Here is a 14,602-nt window from a genome sequence, read left to right on the forward strand (position 1 = left end):
GCATGGAGAAATGGCCTCAATTACTACTAATGAAAAGTGCAGACTCAACTGCGGAACCGAGAATAGGCACAGTATTGGTTTACGTTGCATGGATACTTCATGTGCGTCATTATTTGGCAAGTGTTTCACATACCCTGTGAAATGGACTATAGCGCATCGCCCATCGTTATTGTACATGAAAGCTCGCACTTACACACGCTGCGCAGATTGGTGTATTAGTTCCTCACAATTGAACTTACGTTCATTTAAAAAATTTCCGGAGAGCTTTCGCCTTGCATACATATCCGAACCCCCAGCTTCATTTTTTGATCTCCAACAATGCCTACAATTTGCATATTTCATTTTGATATATCCCAAAGAAGAAAGATAGCAGTATGCCTAGTTAGTAAACGATACCTAAAGGGCATCGCCCTACTTCCAGTCAAGCACAGCCACTTCTACAATAAACGTTGTGCCTGGTTCACTCCTGTAAAGTTTGTTAGAATTTGAACTTGGTCAGTTGAGTTGTCGGTACGCCGATGCGCGGTCGTCAGCGGTCTGCCGCCCAGTTGGCCGGCGGTTTCGGGGTCGGACAGCGCCTGCCTCTACGCGCTGATGGTGCTGATGCAGTCGAGACTCATTTCGAGCAGCTCGCCCCGGCGCTGCGCGATGCTGGGCCTCTGGGCGGAGGCGGCGGCGCCGGCGCTGGGCCCCGCCGGCCACGCCCCCGGAGGCGGCAGCTCCGCCCCCAGCAGCGGCTGGCAGTCCAGGGATTCCCGGCTCAGCTGCAGCCCGGCTGCCGGCGCCTCGGGGGCGGAGATGACGGTGGCGGGGGCAGTCACAGCCGCTGGCGGGTCTTCACACGGCGTCATCACCGCCGACACACTCATGAACATGTACCAGTTCTGCAACACGGGACACCACCCCAGCCCTAAGACACAAACTTCGCAGGCAGCCAACAGTCTCAAACTTATACTTAGGGACAAGAGTAAATAAATAAGTGCCAAACGCCAAAATGTGCATACCGTTTTAAATCACGCGCCCGCGTGATTCTAGAATGTGAAAGAGAACATCTTGTGGTAGACGACGATATACAATAACAGGGGACACTTTGCCCTGACATTTTAGAGCACTTTGATTTATGTTTTATTTAGGCCTCGCATTCCCAAGGGGCAGAAGCGTACTTTGTGCCGACCTTCCGAAAATACAGTAATCAGTTACTTTATGGTTTAAAATTTTGAAAAAAAGCGTTGTTTATACTCGATTATTCTACCAGATTCCAGAAATGTTTTGCCGGCCGGTGTGACCGAGCGGTTCTAGGCGCTTCAGTCTGGAACCGCGCAAACGCTACGGTCGCAGGTTCTAATCCTTTCTCGGGCATGGATGTGTGTGCAGTCCTTAGGTTAAATAGGTTTAAGTAGTTCTAAGTTCTAGGGGACTGATGACCTCACATGATAAGTCCCATAGTGCTCAGAGCCATTTGAACCAGAAATATTTTAAATTTTTCGGTTAAATTTTACCCAAAAATTGCATTTTTAGATTTTATTGTGCTGGACGTAAAGTACCGCTCACCCCTATCCCGTCGATAGTACATGCTAAGAGTCTGCTAAAAGATTTTTTCAGGTTCTGGGCCCTACTTACACACCAGTTTCACTTCAAAAAGTATGTTTTTAATATAAGCAAACAACAATTCACGAACATTAATTAAAACTTACGGGCTGAATTGCCGTGGTCCATATATAAAACTGCTTCTCCTTCCTGACGTTTCGTTCCTACTACGGGCAACATCTTCTGAGGTGAGTCGGCGACTGGCAGCTAGACTTTTCTTTTTTTTTTCTTTATTGTATTTCAATTCCCAACGGGGTGGGTTGGCAGCAGTATATGCTGCTAGGCGTTTTTTTCCTTATTGTTATTTTTAAACCTGTTGACAGGAAGGCCAGCAGCCGCTCTTGGGCCGCAGAGAAACACAAAAGATACAAATGAAGACAATGTGAGATAAAAATATGGTGGACATATAAACGGAGACAAACACTTTTTAAAATACATGGAGCCATTCACGGGCGTAGAGTCCAAGCTAAAATTTGTTCAGACACTTGGACACATACAGAGACGAAAATTGTCACACGTGAACGTAGTTGTACAAAACGAATAACACTTAACCACTTAAGCGCAAAACGACGGCACACACAGAACACGAGGCGTTGATCTCCAGCGCGCGAATGTTCACTAACCTTATACGAGTCCGGGGACCTGCCAAGAGAGGAGGAGGGGAGGTGGGAGAGGGGGAGGGGAGAGCAGATGCCATGGGGAGGGGAGATAGGGGGAAGGGAGGGAGGGGGAGGGGAAGCCCCGGGGGAAGAGGGGTGGAGGGAGGGGACGGGGGAAAAGGAAAGAGAAGGGAAGGAGGGTGCCTAAGGGAAAGGACACAGGAAGTGGGGGCGGGGAGGATCAAAGTTGATAGGAGGGGTATATGAAGGGGAGAAGGACATCATCAGGGAGGGGGAGCTGGCGGAATCCACCTTGGGAGACGGTAAGGAGGGTGGAGAGATGGAGACCGGGTGGGACGTGGGAATACAGGCGTGGCAGTGGGCGGGGGTGGGAGAGGACGGGCGAGACAAGCGAGTGAGGAGGATCGAGTTTGCGGGAGGTGTACAGGATCCGTATCCTATCAAGGAAAAGGAGGAGGTGGGGGAACGGACTGAGATCGTACAGGATCAGCATTGGGGAGGGGAGACGGATGCGAGGCAGAGAGCATGACGTTCAAGGATTTGAAGGGAGTTATAAAAGGTAGGGGGACGGGGGGCGGAGATCCAGGCCGGATGGACGTAACAAAGGATAGGGCGGATGAGGGATTTATAGGTGTGGAGGATGGTGGAGGGGTTCAGACCCCACATACGGCCAGAAAGAAGCTTGAGGAGACGGAGTCGGGAGCGTGCCTTAGCTTGGATTGTCCGGAGATGGGGGGTCCAGGAGAGGCGACGGTCAAGGGTAACGCCAAGGTACTTGAGGGTGGGGGTGAGGGCGATAGGACGACCATAGACGGTGAGATAGAAATCAAGCTGCTAGGCGCTGGAGGTCCCGCTTATATAGAGCGCTTAGATTGCGCCACCACTCATCACGTGCTTTCGACTTTAAAACTATCTCTGGCTAGTGGCATCTCTCTCGATTATAGGTAATCGATAGTCACTTCGTTGGTACAGAGCCGACCGCCATATTTTGTATAGTTTTAATCCTTCTTATTTTTTATTAAAATTATTTTCGTCCTTGTAGATCTCTGTACCGAGAGAAGCATGTGATGAATGGTGGCGCCATCTAAGCGCTCTATATAAGCGGGACCTCCAGCGCCTAGCAGCCAGTCGCCGACTCACCTCAGAAGATGTTGCCCGCAGTAGGAACGAAACGTCAGGAAGCAGAAGCAGTTTTATATGTGGACCACGGCAATTCAGCCCGGAAGTTTTAATTAATGAAGACGCCGGCCAGGAAAGCTTACATGTTATGAACATTTCACGAAATTTTTTTAAATTTATTTTATGGTGGTCATAAACTACCACTGCTCACCCCCCACCCCCGGTAATAGGCGCTATGGAAAATGTGTTGGTAATTCCAGGTTAACGAGGGGAGAAGGACAGTCAGCTCACCACAAGCTCGTGGCATGCCCATTCGTCCTCCGGCAGAATGGTGGTAGGCTACAGAAAAACCACGACCCACTCGGTGGTAGCAGCTGGCCGTTGGAAAAAGCGTGTGTCCCCTCAATAGGTGGAGGGAGGGATGGAGGGACGGGGGCATGAGAGGGGTAAGAAGCCCTCTAATTTTCGGCAGTTTGTGATCTTACATAGAGGCGAACGCACGTTCGACTACTAACCCCACTGCCATATTTTGCGACATCGATTTTCTCGAGTACATGTGTTGCACGATGACCCATTCATTAAGACTGTTGTTTTTCTCACATCAGTTTTGATGTATAATTAGAACAGTAATGCATTTTCCCATCACTCGCGTTAGCGTTTATTCGCTTCAATTACCTGGGCTGCAGGATGATTGTCAAGCAGGCGTCTACAGCGAGTTCTGATCTCAAATAGCGATAGAATCAGTCCTCAGCTGTATTCTTACAAGTAATACACTTATTAATCTCCTCGCTGTCCAACGCCAGCATCTCGTCAGTTGAATGAATGCCTGCCAATAAAAGAAAATATAGTACCTTACATCCCAGCCCTTTTTCCCCACCAGCTTCTAGGTGAAGACTATGAGTGCGTCTGTCACCAGTTTCGAGTCGTAACGTGAAATTGTTTCCCATGTCCAAACCCACCGTTCTGTGACAAGAGCTGCTGGTGCTTCATGATAGGGTACGTGCCCATATCGCCGGCCGAAGTGGCTGAGTGGTTCTAGGCGCTTCAGTCTGGAACCGCGCGACCGCTTCGGTCGCAGGTTCGAAACGTGCCTCGGGCATCGATGTGTGTGATGTCCTTAGCTTAGTTAGGTTTAAATAGTTCTACATTCTAGGGGACTGATGTTAAGTCCCATAGTGCTCAGAGCTATTTTCGACCCCATATCAGGAATAAGGTAGCGCAGAAGTTACGCCAACTCAAATGGGAGACATGAGAGCACCTGCCCTATAGTCCTGATGTCTCCCCCCCCCCCCCCCCTGCCCCCTCCCTCCCATGCGTTTTTCACATCATCGGTCCATAAAAAAGGCCTTGAACTGTCTACAATTCCATTCCAACGAGGATATGGAGCAGGGTGTTACAATCTTCGTCACGCAGCAGAACATCTTGTTTTACTGAATGGATATCTTCAACCTGCTGCATCGGTGGAATAATTTCCTCAGTGCTCATGGCGAATTTGTGTGGTTGGCTTACCGAATCTGGACTGTGTAGCATTCGAACGGAAACATTTTGATAGCCGCTTGTATTAACGGTAGCGAAGCAGTGGGACGCACATTACAGTTTCCCGAAACGCATTGAGATCCAGCAGTTGTCCATTTAGCGATCCATCTTGATCTTTAGAAAGGATAACTAGTGTATATCGCTTGGGAAACAGCAGAAAAAGTTGCACAGTATTCTGTCAACGTAATTCTTCACACTTTTTTTGAACTGTGCAGAAGAGACCCGTTTACGAGAACATTGTTGTGTTAAAAAATTGCCAAGTACTGTACATGGAACACGACGTCGAGAAAACTCACTTGACCGAAAGTGGTATTACACTTGAAAGATACGAGATTGTACCGGGTGATCAAAAAGACAGTATAAATGTGAAAACTGAATAAATCACGGAAGAATGTAGATAGAGAGGTACAAATTGACACACATGCTTGGAATGACATGGGGTTTTATTAGAACAAAAAAAAATACAAAAGTTCAAAAAATGTCAGACACATGGCGCTTCATCTGATCAGAATAGCAATAATTAGCATAACAAAGTAAGACAAAGCAAAGATGATGTTTTTTACAGGAAATGCTCAATATGTCCACCATCATTCCTCAACAATAGCTGTAGTCGAGGAATAATGTTGTGAACAACACCGGAAAGCATGTCCGGAGTTATGTGAGGCATTGGCGTCGGATGTTGTCTTTCAGCATCCCTAGATATGTCTGTCGATCACGATACACTTGCGACTTCAGGTAACCCCAAACCCAATAATCGCACGGACTGAGGTCTGGGGACATGGGAGGCCAAGCATGACGAAAGTGGCGACTCCGCACACGATCATCACCAAACGACGCGCGCAAGAGATCTTTCACGCCTCTGATAATACAGCTTCACTAAAAGCGCCTTTTCAGGTAACGTCAACCTGCTGCGACTGCTGGCGCATCTGATTCTCTCTCTTATTACAGCTCCTTTTTTACACGATTGTCATGCGCAGTCACTGACGTTTTGCTGTCCAGCGCCATCTGTCTGACTTTTGTGAACTTTGTTTTTTTTTTTGTTCTAGTAAAACCCCATGTCATTCCAAGCATGCGTGTCAATTTTACCTCTCTACCTACATAATTCCGTGGTTTAATAAGTTTTCAAATTTATACTGACTTTTTGATCACCCGGTATTCAACGATGCGTCAATTTGTTTAGCTTATGCGGTACATCCAGAAACCGCTGAATGCTTCTACATGCGTCTACTGCTTTACGAAATAAGGGGACCGATGTTGATTGACGATTTCGTGTAGTAAACCGCTACATCTGACAATCGTATTGAGAGTATTGTCAGCGCCTTGGAAAAATACAAACAGTGGGAACAATCACCGAGGAAGGCTATCCAAGCACAACACCGGATCAAGTGCGAGAGCTTTTCACAATTATTCTAACATCATGTAATCGCTCAGATCCTAACAGACAATGGTTAAAATTTTGCCGGAGCACAGAACGACGGCCCGGATTTGGAAGTAACGTATGACAACTGCTTATTCAATGAGGACCTGACAGAAGATCGGTGTTCACTGATAACCAGTCAGAATTTGATCCAACTTGAAATACAAGAATCCCTTAATTCTACATTTATCGAGCGCAACCGCTGGATCTAAGCTTTGCGCGCGCTCGAAGACGTAAATGCTTATAGTCGCGTACTAGAACCAAAAACTCTCAGGGCTCTCAGGGCTCGCTCCTGAAGACCCCAAGTAACACCATGTTCCACCTTCCACATCATGCAGCTACGAAGGAGAAACTTGGTAAAATAAAATAGAGCATCGTTTTTGACAAGTTTTCATACGAGATAAACGCACGCTCTCTTAACAACACTGTAAAGACGGGACCAAATATTGTGCCAGAAACACTTGCCGTTATGATACGATTCCGAATACAACCCGTGGCTGTTATTAGCGAATTGCGCAGGCATTTCTGCAACTTATCTTGCACGAATACGACAGAAACTTAACAAGATTTCTATGCCACTAAGTTTTTCATGATAGTCATGCGAACTACCATACGATGAACGAAGTAACGACTTACCGTTTCACTAGATTTCCATTCTGCCTAGCATGCAGTCCATTACAGCTTTCGGCAACGCTGAAAGAACACGCATCTAGACCTGAGACCGCATTTCACGTCACCGTACAGATAACAGCCAACAATCTTTTCATGGATGACTTCGCGCTTAGTACAGAGGACGACAATAATGCTATAGCTATGTATTACGAAATAACGGCCCTTATGAAAACATCGAACTTTCAGTTAGCGAAATGGGCCACTACTTCAGATCAGTTACAGGACATATGGAGTACCGAAGGACGAGAGATTACTACAGCTACTGAAGTTTTAGGCGTATATTGGAACACAGCAACGGACATCATCTACATTAACACAGATAATGTCACAGAAAAATTATCTGAGAACGTACCTTGAAACCGAAACTCTTACAAACTGTAGCTAAATTTTACGATCCACTAAGATGATTGTCTCCTGTGTCAATTATGGCAAAACTATTATTTCAAGAAACCTGTCTTAAGGGAATTGACTGGAATGGGTTGCTACCCAACAACCTGGCAACACTTGGTAGTTCACTTCACCTCCATTGTCTTCCATCAGTATACCGCCCCACGATGGATATCAACTACCAAAGATCGCCACTTTCAAATTCGCGTATTTTGTGATGCTTCGGAACGAGCGTATGGCGTAGCTCCGTATGTCTACAGTGTTTTACACGCAACACAATGATTCACTTGACCTGTGGCAAGAACAGCCTTGCACATCTCAAAAGGGTAACGCTGACACATGTCGAACTTCTAGGTGCACTTGTGTGAGTGCGATTGCTAAGATATTTCTGCACAGCTAGAGGATACGACATTACTCATGCAGTGTTGTGGACGAACACTGCAGTGACCTTAGGCTGGATACACAGTGATGTGAAGCGATGGAAGACTTTCATCTGTAATAGAATGACAGAAATTCACACGCATACATCCTACAGTGCAGACATTGTACTGGAAATGATAGCCCAGTGCATCACTTAACACGGCGACTTCTTGGCAAATTGATCCAATCTGTGTGTGTGTTAGGTGGGAAAACCCGCCATGTCTTGCACACCTAGAAGAATGTTGGCCATCTGCTACTCCAAATATGCGTCACGACCTCCCGGAAGAAAGACGGAATGTAAAAACTTTAGTAGATGTAGTACTCTCTCGTGCTTCGGTACTCCATATGTCCTGTAACTGATCTGAAGAAGTGGCCCATTTCGCTAACTGAAAGTTCAATATTTTCACAAGGGCTGTTAGCTCGCAATACATAGCAGTTGCTATATCTCCCAGCATCTATATTTCCATACTCAGTTCCTACGGCTGGAGACTAATTCGTGCAACGGGTTGGATGCTTCGCTTCATATGTAAGATTCGTCACAAAGATAAACTTGCTGGAGAGTTGACAGCAATCGAGCTCGAAAATTCAAGCACTTACTTCATCAAAATAGTCCAGCGACAGTGCTTCACGCGGGAATTCCACGCACTCTATGACGGTAAACCTACCCCGCATGACTCTAAAATTGGACGCTTTCATCCATTCATTGAAGAGGGACTCATTCGTCTGGGAGGTAAACAGCAGTTTGCAGATCTCACCAGTGAGAAACGACACCCATCACTTCTAGACGATTCACATCGCTTCAAGGACTCCTCATATTTCAAAAACATATTGATCTTCATCATCTTGGTCCGATTTGTGTTATCCAAACTTAGTCAAGAATTTTGGATGCTTAAAGGTTGTCAAACCATTAAAAGTGTCTTGCATACATGTTTACTATGCAACATCATGAAGACTTCAAGAGGGCAACAAATTGTAGGTCTCCCATCCACAGACCGAATGAGATCATCTAAGCCTTTTACTGTCACCGGCATAGACTTTGCTAGGCCTTGTTAAGTCAAGACAGGTACGACCATGGAAAAGGCCCTTATAACACTCTTCAATTGCGCAACAGCACGTGCAATACATTTACAGCTCTGCTCCAATGTGGGTATCAACACATTTGTGACGGCATTACAGAGATTTGCTAGTAGGCGTGGACTGCCGCATACCTTCTACACTGACAATGCAAAGACCTTTCACGTCACTAACAGAGAATTGTCGGAACTATGGAACTCACTAACCACCTCAGAGACCCAAATCTTACTCGTCAAAAACGGAATCACTTGGAAGTTCATTGCACCACGGGCGTCTTGGTGAGGAAGATGGTGGGAGAGGATGGTGGGCATCGTCAAATGATGCTTACGGAAAACGTTGGGACGATCAAGTCTAACTTCAGAGCGACTCTACACCATCTTGGTCAGCATCGAAGCTGCAATAAACTCAAGGCCAATCTCACCAGATGAAGCAGAACCTCTGACAACAGCACGCTTTCTCGATGTTGAAGGCCTTTTAAATGTGACCACTGGACTACTTTACCACTGGACTTACCGACACACACTCTGAACAAAGAATTTAAACTAAATCAAAAACTAGTACACGACATTTGGAGAAGATGGACCAAGGAGTATCTCATGGAGCTTAGGAGCTTCCACGAAGTTGCAGGCATATGTGCAAGATGTACTGACTTCCGACCAGGTGATCTTACTGTGATTCAAAAGGATGGACGATCAAGTCACATGTGAAGTAAAGGGAAAGTAGAAAGATGTGTACAGAGAAGAAACAATAAAGTAAGGACGACAATATTGATTACGACAGAAGGACAGCAGATAGCACTTCCGATTCAGCTGGTCACCCCCCTGGAAGTTGACTAGTGTGGGGAGGATGTTACAAAGTGAAGTCGTCCGCACATTTATATCTCTGATTAGTAATACTCTTCGTAAGACATAAGATGATGTAAACTCTTATTATATGTGTGTTCAGTGACTGTTAAATATATTGTATTTCAAATCGCTGCTTGCTACTGTGGTTCACGACAAATTGCAACTTTCTCGTGATAGTGACAACATTGATTTCCGTCTTGTTCACATACATACTGAGCACGACTTCCTCAATGAAGCTGAGAGTCGCCTTTCAGCATTGTTGGTGAAAGCATTACATCCAGAGGTCAGGGTGATATGGAGATGTGGCGGGAATAAAGAATATAATACTCTGCAACGTGTACGTTACGTAAACAATAGCCCCACGCGAGGATCGTAGACTGTGCAGATCGAAATATCAATGGAGAGGAACAACCTGGCTGCGGCACAGCAGCGAAGAGTGCCCGGCAGTAAAGTTTTACGACCTAGAGGGGTGGCGAGAATCTGAAGACGACCCGCTGACTGTGAAGAGCGCTACAGTATTCCTTTTGTCAATAGCTTGTATTGCGACTGTGGAACCATCGTAGTACTGGAACTGACTCGACACTGCAATAAAAGAGGTCTGACAGTCAAGTAACTACCACGATTTGAATAAAAAAAATATTTTAGTGATGACTTGTATTTGGCAAGATCAGAAGAATAATAGGAGTAATTAGTTCAATACAACATTGTTATGTAAAGAAACCACACAATATGGCTATGAGAACAATTATTATTTTATGCATTACGTTATTATCATTTATATACTTTCAATTAAGTTCATTTAATGTTTAATTCGAGTCATTAAATGTTACTTTAACTCTAAGGATTTTCTTTTGACTTAACTCACAGTTCACCTAGAGTCAAGCTGCTCCCTTTTGGATGAACGACGCTCAGGTCAGCAGTCCGACGGGTTATACGGCATTATCATTAGCAGGGAGAACGAAACAGTCCGGCATATCTTGTGGCTGGGATATGTAGGATGAACACTGCGCGAAATATCAGTACGTCTCCTCAGAACCTGACCTCAGGTCGCGAAGATACTGAGATTTAAAAGCGTCACTAGGGCAAGGATATACCGCGGGTCTCTACAGACAGGGAAAACCATCGTGGCTTGGCGGGGTTCGCCAAAGTGGCTCTGAGCGACAGCAAGTGGCCCCAACACAGCGTGTAGTAAGCAGTCTCACTTGCACATTTATTGACAAGCAGTTTCACATGACACTTACCCACAGTAAAGTTTCCTAGAAAAACCTAATTTCATTATACAATCTGAATGAAATAATTTTGGTTACTATGTCGCGTCATTATGGAAACACTAAAATGTGTTTCATAATGATGCGAACTAATACTTAAAATTATGAAGAAGAAAAAAATTGCAATATCCAAATAATGGAGAGTAATTAAATTTAAGGAAGACATTTGTCTAGGCAACACACATAAGGGATTAACATTGCAGGATTGCAGGTGAATGCAAGCTTGAGATAAGCCATTGCAAATATGAAATGCTGGGATATTAATAACCGATATAACTGCCAGAATGTGTGCAGATGCCGGATGTCACTTTCTAGGATGAGGTTCTATACCTGTTGCACTTGGTCGGTCAATACAAGGACGGTTAATGCTGGTTCAGGATGACGCTGGAGCTGCCCTCCAGTGATGTCCCAAATGTGCACGATTGGAGACAGATCTGATGATCGAGCAGCCCAAGACAACAGGTCGACACTCAGTAGAACATGTTAAGGCTACAACAGCAGTGTGTGGGCGAGCGTTAACCTGTTGGAAAACACCCATTGGAAGGTCGTTTATGATTGGTAGCGCAACAGGTCAAATCACCAGACTGACGAACAAATTTGTAGCGATGGTGCGTGGGAAAACTACTAGAGTGTTCTTGCTGTCATACGAAATCGGACCCCAGATCATAACTTCAGGTGCGAGTTGCTGTGTATCCAGCACTCAGACAGTTTGGTTGAAGGACCTTAACTAGCCTCCTTCTAACCAACGTACAACCATCACTGGCACCGAAGCAGGAGCACCTTTCATCAAAATACACAACAGACCACCTCCCTGCCCTGTCTCGCGAATGGCGATGGGTTGGTTTCAGTGGAAAGCACGCCATAGGGCATCTGGCTCGGAGCTGGCCTTTAAGTAAACGATTTGAAGCAGTTCGTTGTGTCACTGTGGTTCCAAACGCTGCTCAAATGGCTGCTGCAGAAGCAGTACGACGTCCCAGGGCCGTACACCTAACACGATGGTCGTCCCTCTCAGTAGTTCCAAGTGCCTGTCCGGATTCCAGGCTTCTTGCGACTACACATTCTCGTGGCCACCGCTATCAGCAGCCATGCGCAGTGCATACATTCCTGCCAAGTCTTTCTGCAATACCGTAGAAGGAGTATCTATATCCTCGTAGCCCTATTACACAACCTCATTCAAACTCACAATGAATTCCTTGCGTTCGAGGCCGCAAAAGACTAATAGCGTTTTCCGTATTCGACGCCCCCACAATATTGACTGCCCACGGCAACAGGATCGGGCTCGGGCTGGAGGCATGCAATGGTGAGCACATTATGAGGCTATGGAGCGCATTTGATATGCTTAATCGACAAGTAACTCACAACAGCGTTAGTGGTGTTGATACAAAGCAGAGCAACAGCAACGATAAACAAAGCAAATATCGCATCATATCTACAACAGTTGATGTAGTTGGCATTTCTTCAGAAAGGAACCCAAGGTATTTCACAGAGTGAGGAAGAAGTAACATATGTAATATTAGCGTTTCTGTAAAATGAGCCAGTGAAATGTGTGGTGTCGTATAGGCTCGACTGTGCGGACGATGTAGATGAGGAGTACAATGATGGTGATACGTGCCTCACAACCGAAAGTTATACTGAAACAGGTGTCGATCCATGTAGTTCATCATCCTTGTCGGACAGGGAGACACAAATACCGCGTCCAGTGAAACGGACTAAAGGATAATCCTTGTCCAAGGAGCGGGTACTAAACATAATTACGTACGTGAAAGATCATCCGCAGCACAGTAAAAAAGCAAATTACGAACAGATTTCAAATAGGTTTGCAGCAATATGACCGTGTATAGGAAAAATTACGGGTATTCAAGAGAGGACAAGTTGTGCTTGATACAAAAACTGGTGTTTGTGCGCTTCAAAGATGCTCGGTACAATTTACAGGATGGACATGATAGTGATCTACTTCGTTACGCACATCAACGGCTTAACGCATTCATATACAATTATGCCGACTATCAATCTGGATGGTAAATTGGCTGGAAAGTTATTTACTTTGCTGCGAGAAGCTGGAGGTTCTCTGCCCCCTATGATTCTTTCTCGTGTGTGTGATCAGTTGGGAATACGTCAAACCAAAGAAGAATGAGAAAATGGGCGTAAGAGAGCTACAACTAGGATATGAACCCCGTTTTTGGACAATATCTCGTCGAAGTAACTTGCTTATGCTCGATTCCTGGGATGAGTATAAAAATTATACTCCTTCAGAGCATCCCATCTCCCCTGAAAAGTGTGTGATATACCACACGGAACCACCGGTCAATTTCTGCCTCTGGATGTTTATTTTTCCGTGCCAACAGAACCTATTATCACCCGATCTGCAGCAACGCGTTAAAGCATAGCCAGTTTCACGGTATGCTCCCTGATAAACTGTTACACATTCGGTTGCACGCCATCACATTCAATCAGTTCTCATCACTCCATTATAATCATTCTTTTGTAGTGGATACCGAAATGAACGTCCTCCACGGTTGTAACTGTCTTGTTGGTGCGAACGTCTTTATCTCTATGCCACGCCATTTGTCATTTAGTGTTCATGTTAGAAGTTAACAGTGTGTTTTGAATTCCTCTTGGATGTCAACGATGTCCATTTTGTGAAGTGGAATACATACATCCTGTAGAAAGTTGATTTCTATATCTCCCGGACACTCATCTTCCGTCGTCCTCCTAATACACGTAGTGAGAGAGTAGCAGCTATTATTTTTCCTTTCTTAATTGTTAACACAACAACTTCAGGTGAGAATTACTAAACATTGAAGTTACTACCTCACATTCAAGAGTTTTCTTGTCAGTGAATTGTTATTAATGGCATCTTTGTCAAATTTTAAGGCATTATTGACTATCATCAACTCACAACGTCCAATCCCAAAGGTAACTAACGATCGCAACCTTTATAGCGTGTATTTAAAGCAAATATGATTTGCATCGTCATAGTTTAATAGAGCCACTCCTACGCGACTGGCGTGAACTTTGAAAAGACATCATGTTTCGTCCGTAGAAACGTGCATTCCAACTTCGTTTATGTCATACAACCACTTCTTGGTTATGTGGTTATTTTCCGTCAGTGTACGTTAGCCAATTTCATTATTTAGGTAGTTTTCTATATAATCGGAACATTTATTATCTCTGTAGCCTGGTGGGAAATTAAGGAGATGGGACCTCGATAAACTGAGTAAACCAGAGGTTGTACAGAGTTTCAGTGACAGCATAAGGGAACAAATGACAGGAATGGGGGAAAGAAATACAGTATAAGACGAATGGGTAGCTCTGAGGGAAGAAGTAGTGAAGGCAGCAGAGGATCAAGTAGGTAAAAAGACGAGGGCTAGTAGAAATCCTTGGGTAACAGAAGAAATATTGAGTTTAATTGATGAAAGGAGAAAATATAAAAATGCAGTAAATGAAGCAGGGAAAAGAAATAGAAACGTCTCAAAAATGAGACCGACAGGAAGTGCAAAATGGCTAAGCAGGCATGGCTAGAGGACAAATGTAAGGATGTAGAGGCTTATCTCACTAGGGGTAAGATAGATACAGCCAACAGGAAAATTAAAGAGACCCTTTGAGAAATGAGAGCCACTTGTATGAATATCAAGAGCTCAGATGGAAACCCAGTTC

At 45.0% G+C, this 14,602-nt stretch overlaps 1 protein-coding gene across 1 annotated transcript in view; it reads right to left on the reverse strand.

Moving 5' to 3' along the window:
* Positions 1-584: 584 nt before the first annotated feature.
* LOC126484843 (cadherin EGF LAG seven-pass G-type receptor 3-like) overlaps positions 585-14,602 on the reverse strand; it is a 99,462-nt gene continuing 85,444 nt past the window's right edge. Inside the window, exon 6 of the mRNA XM_050108439.1 lies at positions 585-884. Within this exon, the coding sequence (XP_049964396.1) occupies positions 585-884 (300 nt within the window). The remainder of the gene's footprint in view (positions 885-14,602) is intronic.

This window comes from Schistocerca serialis, chromosome 6, assembly GCF_023864345.2.
Source record: "Schistocerca serialis cubense isolate TAMUIC-IGC-003099 chromosome 6, iqSchSeri2.2, whole genome shotgun sequence".
Taxonomy (NCBI): Eukaryota; Metazoa; Arthropoda; class Insecta; order Orthoptera; family Acrididae; genus Schistocerca; species Schistocerca serialis.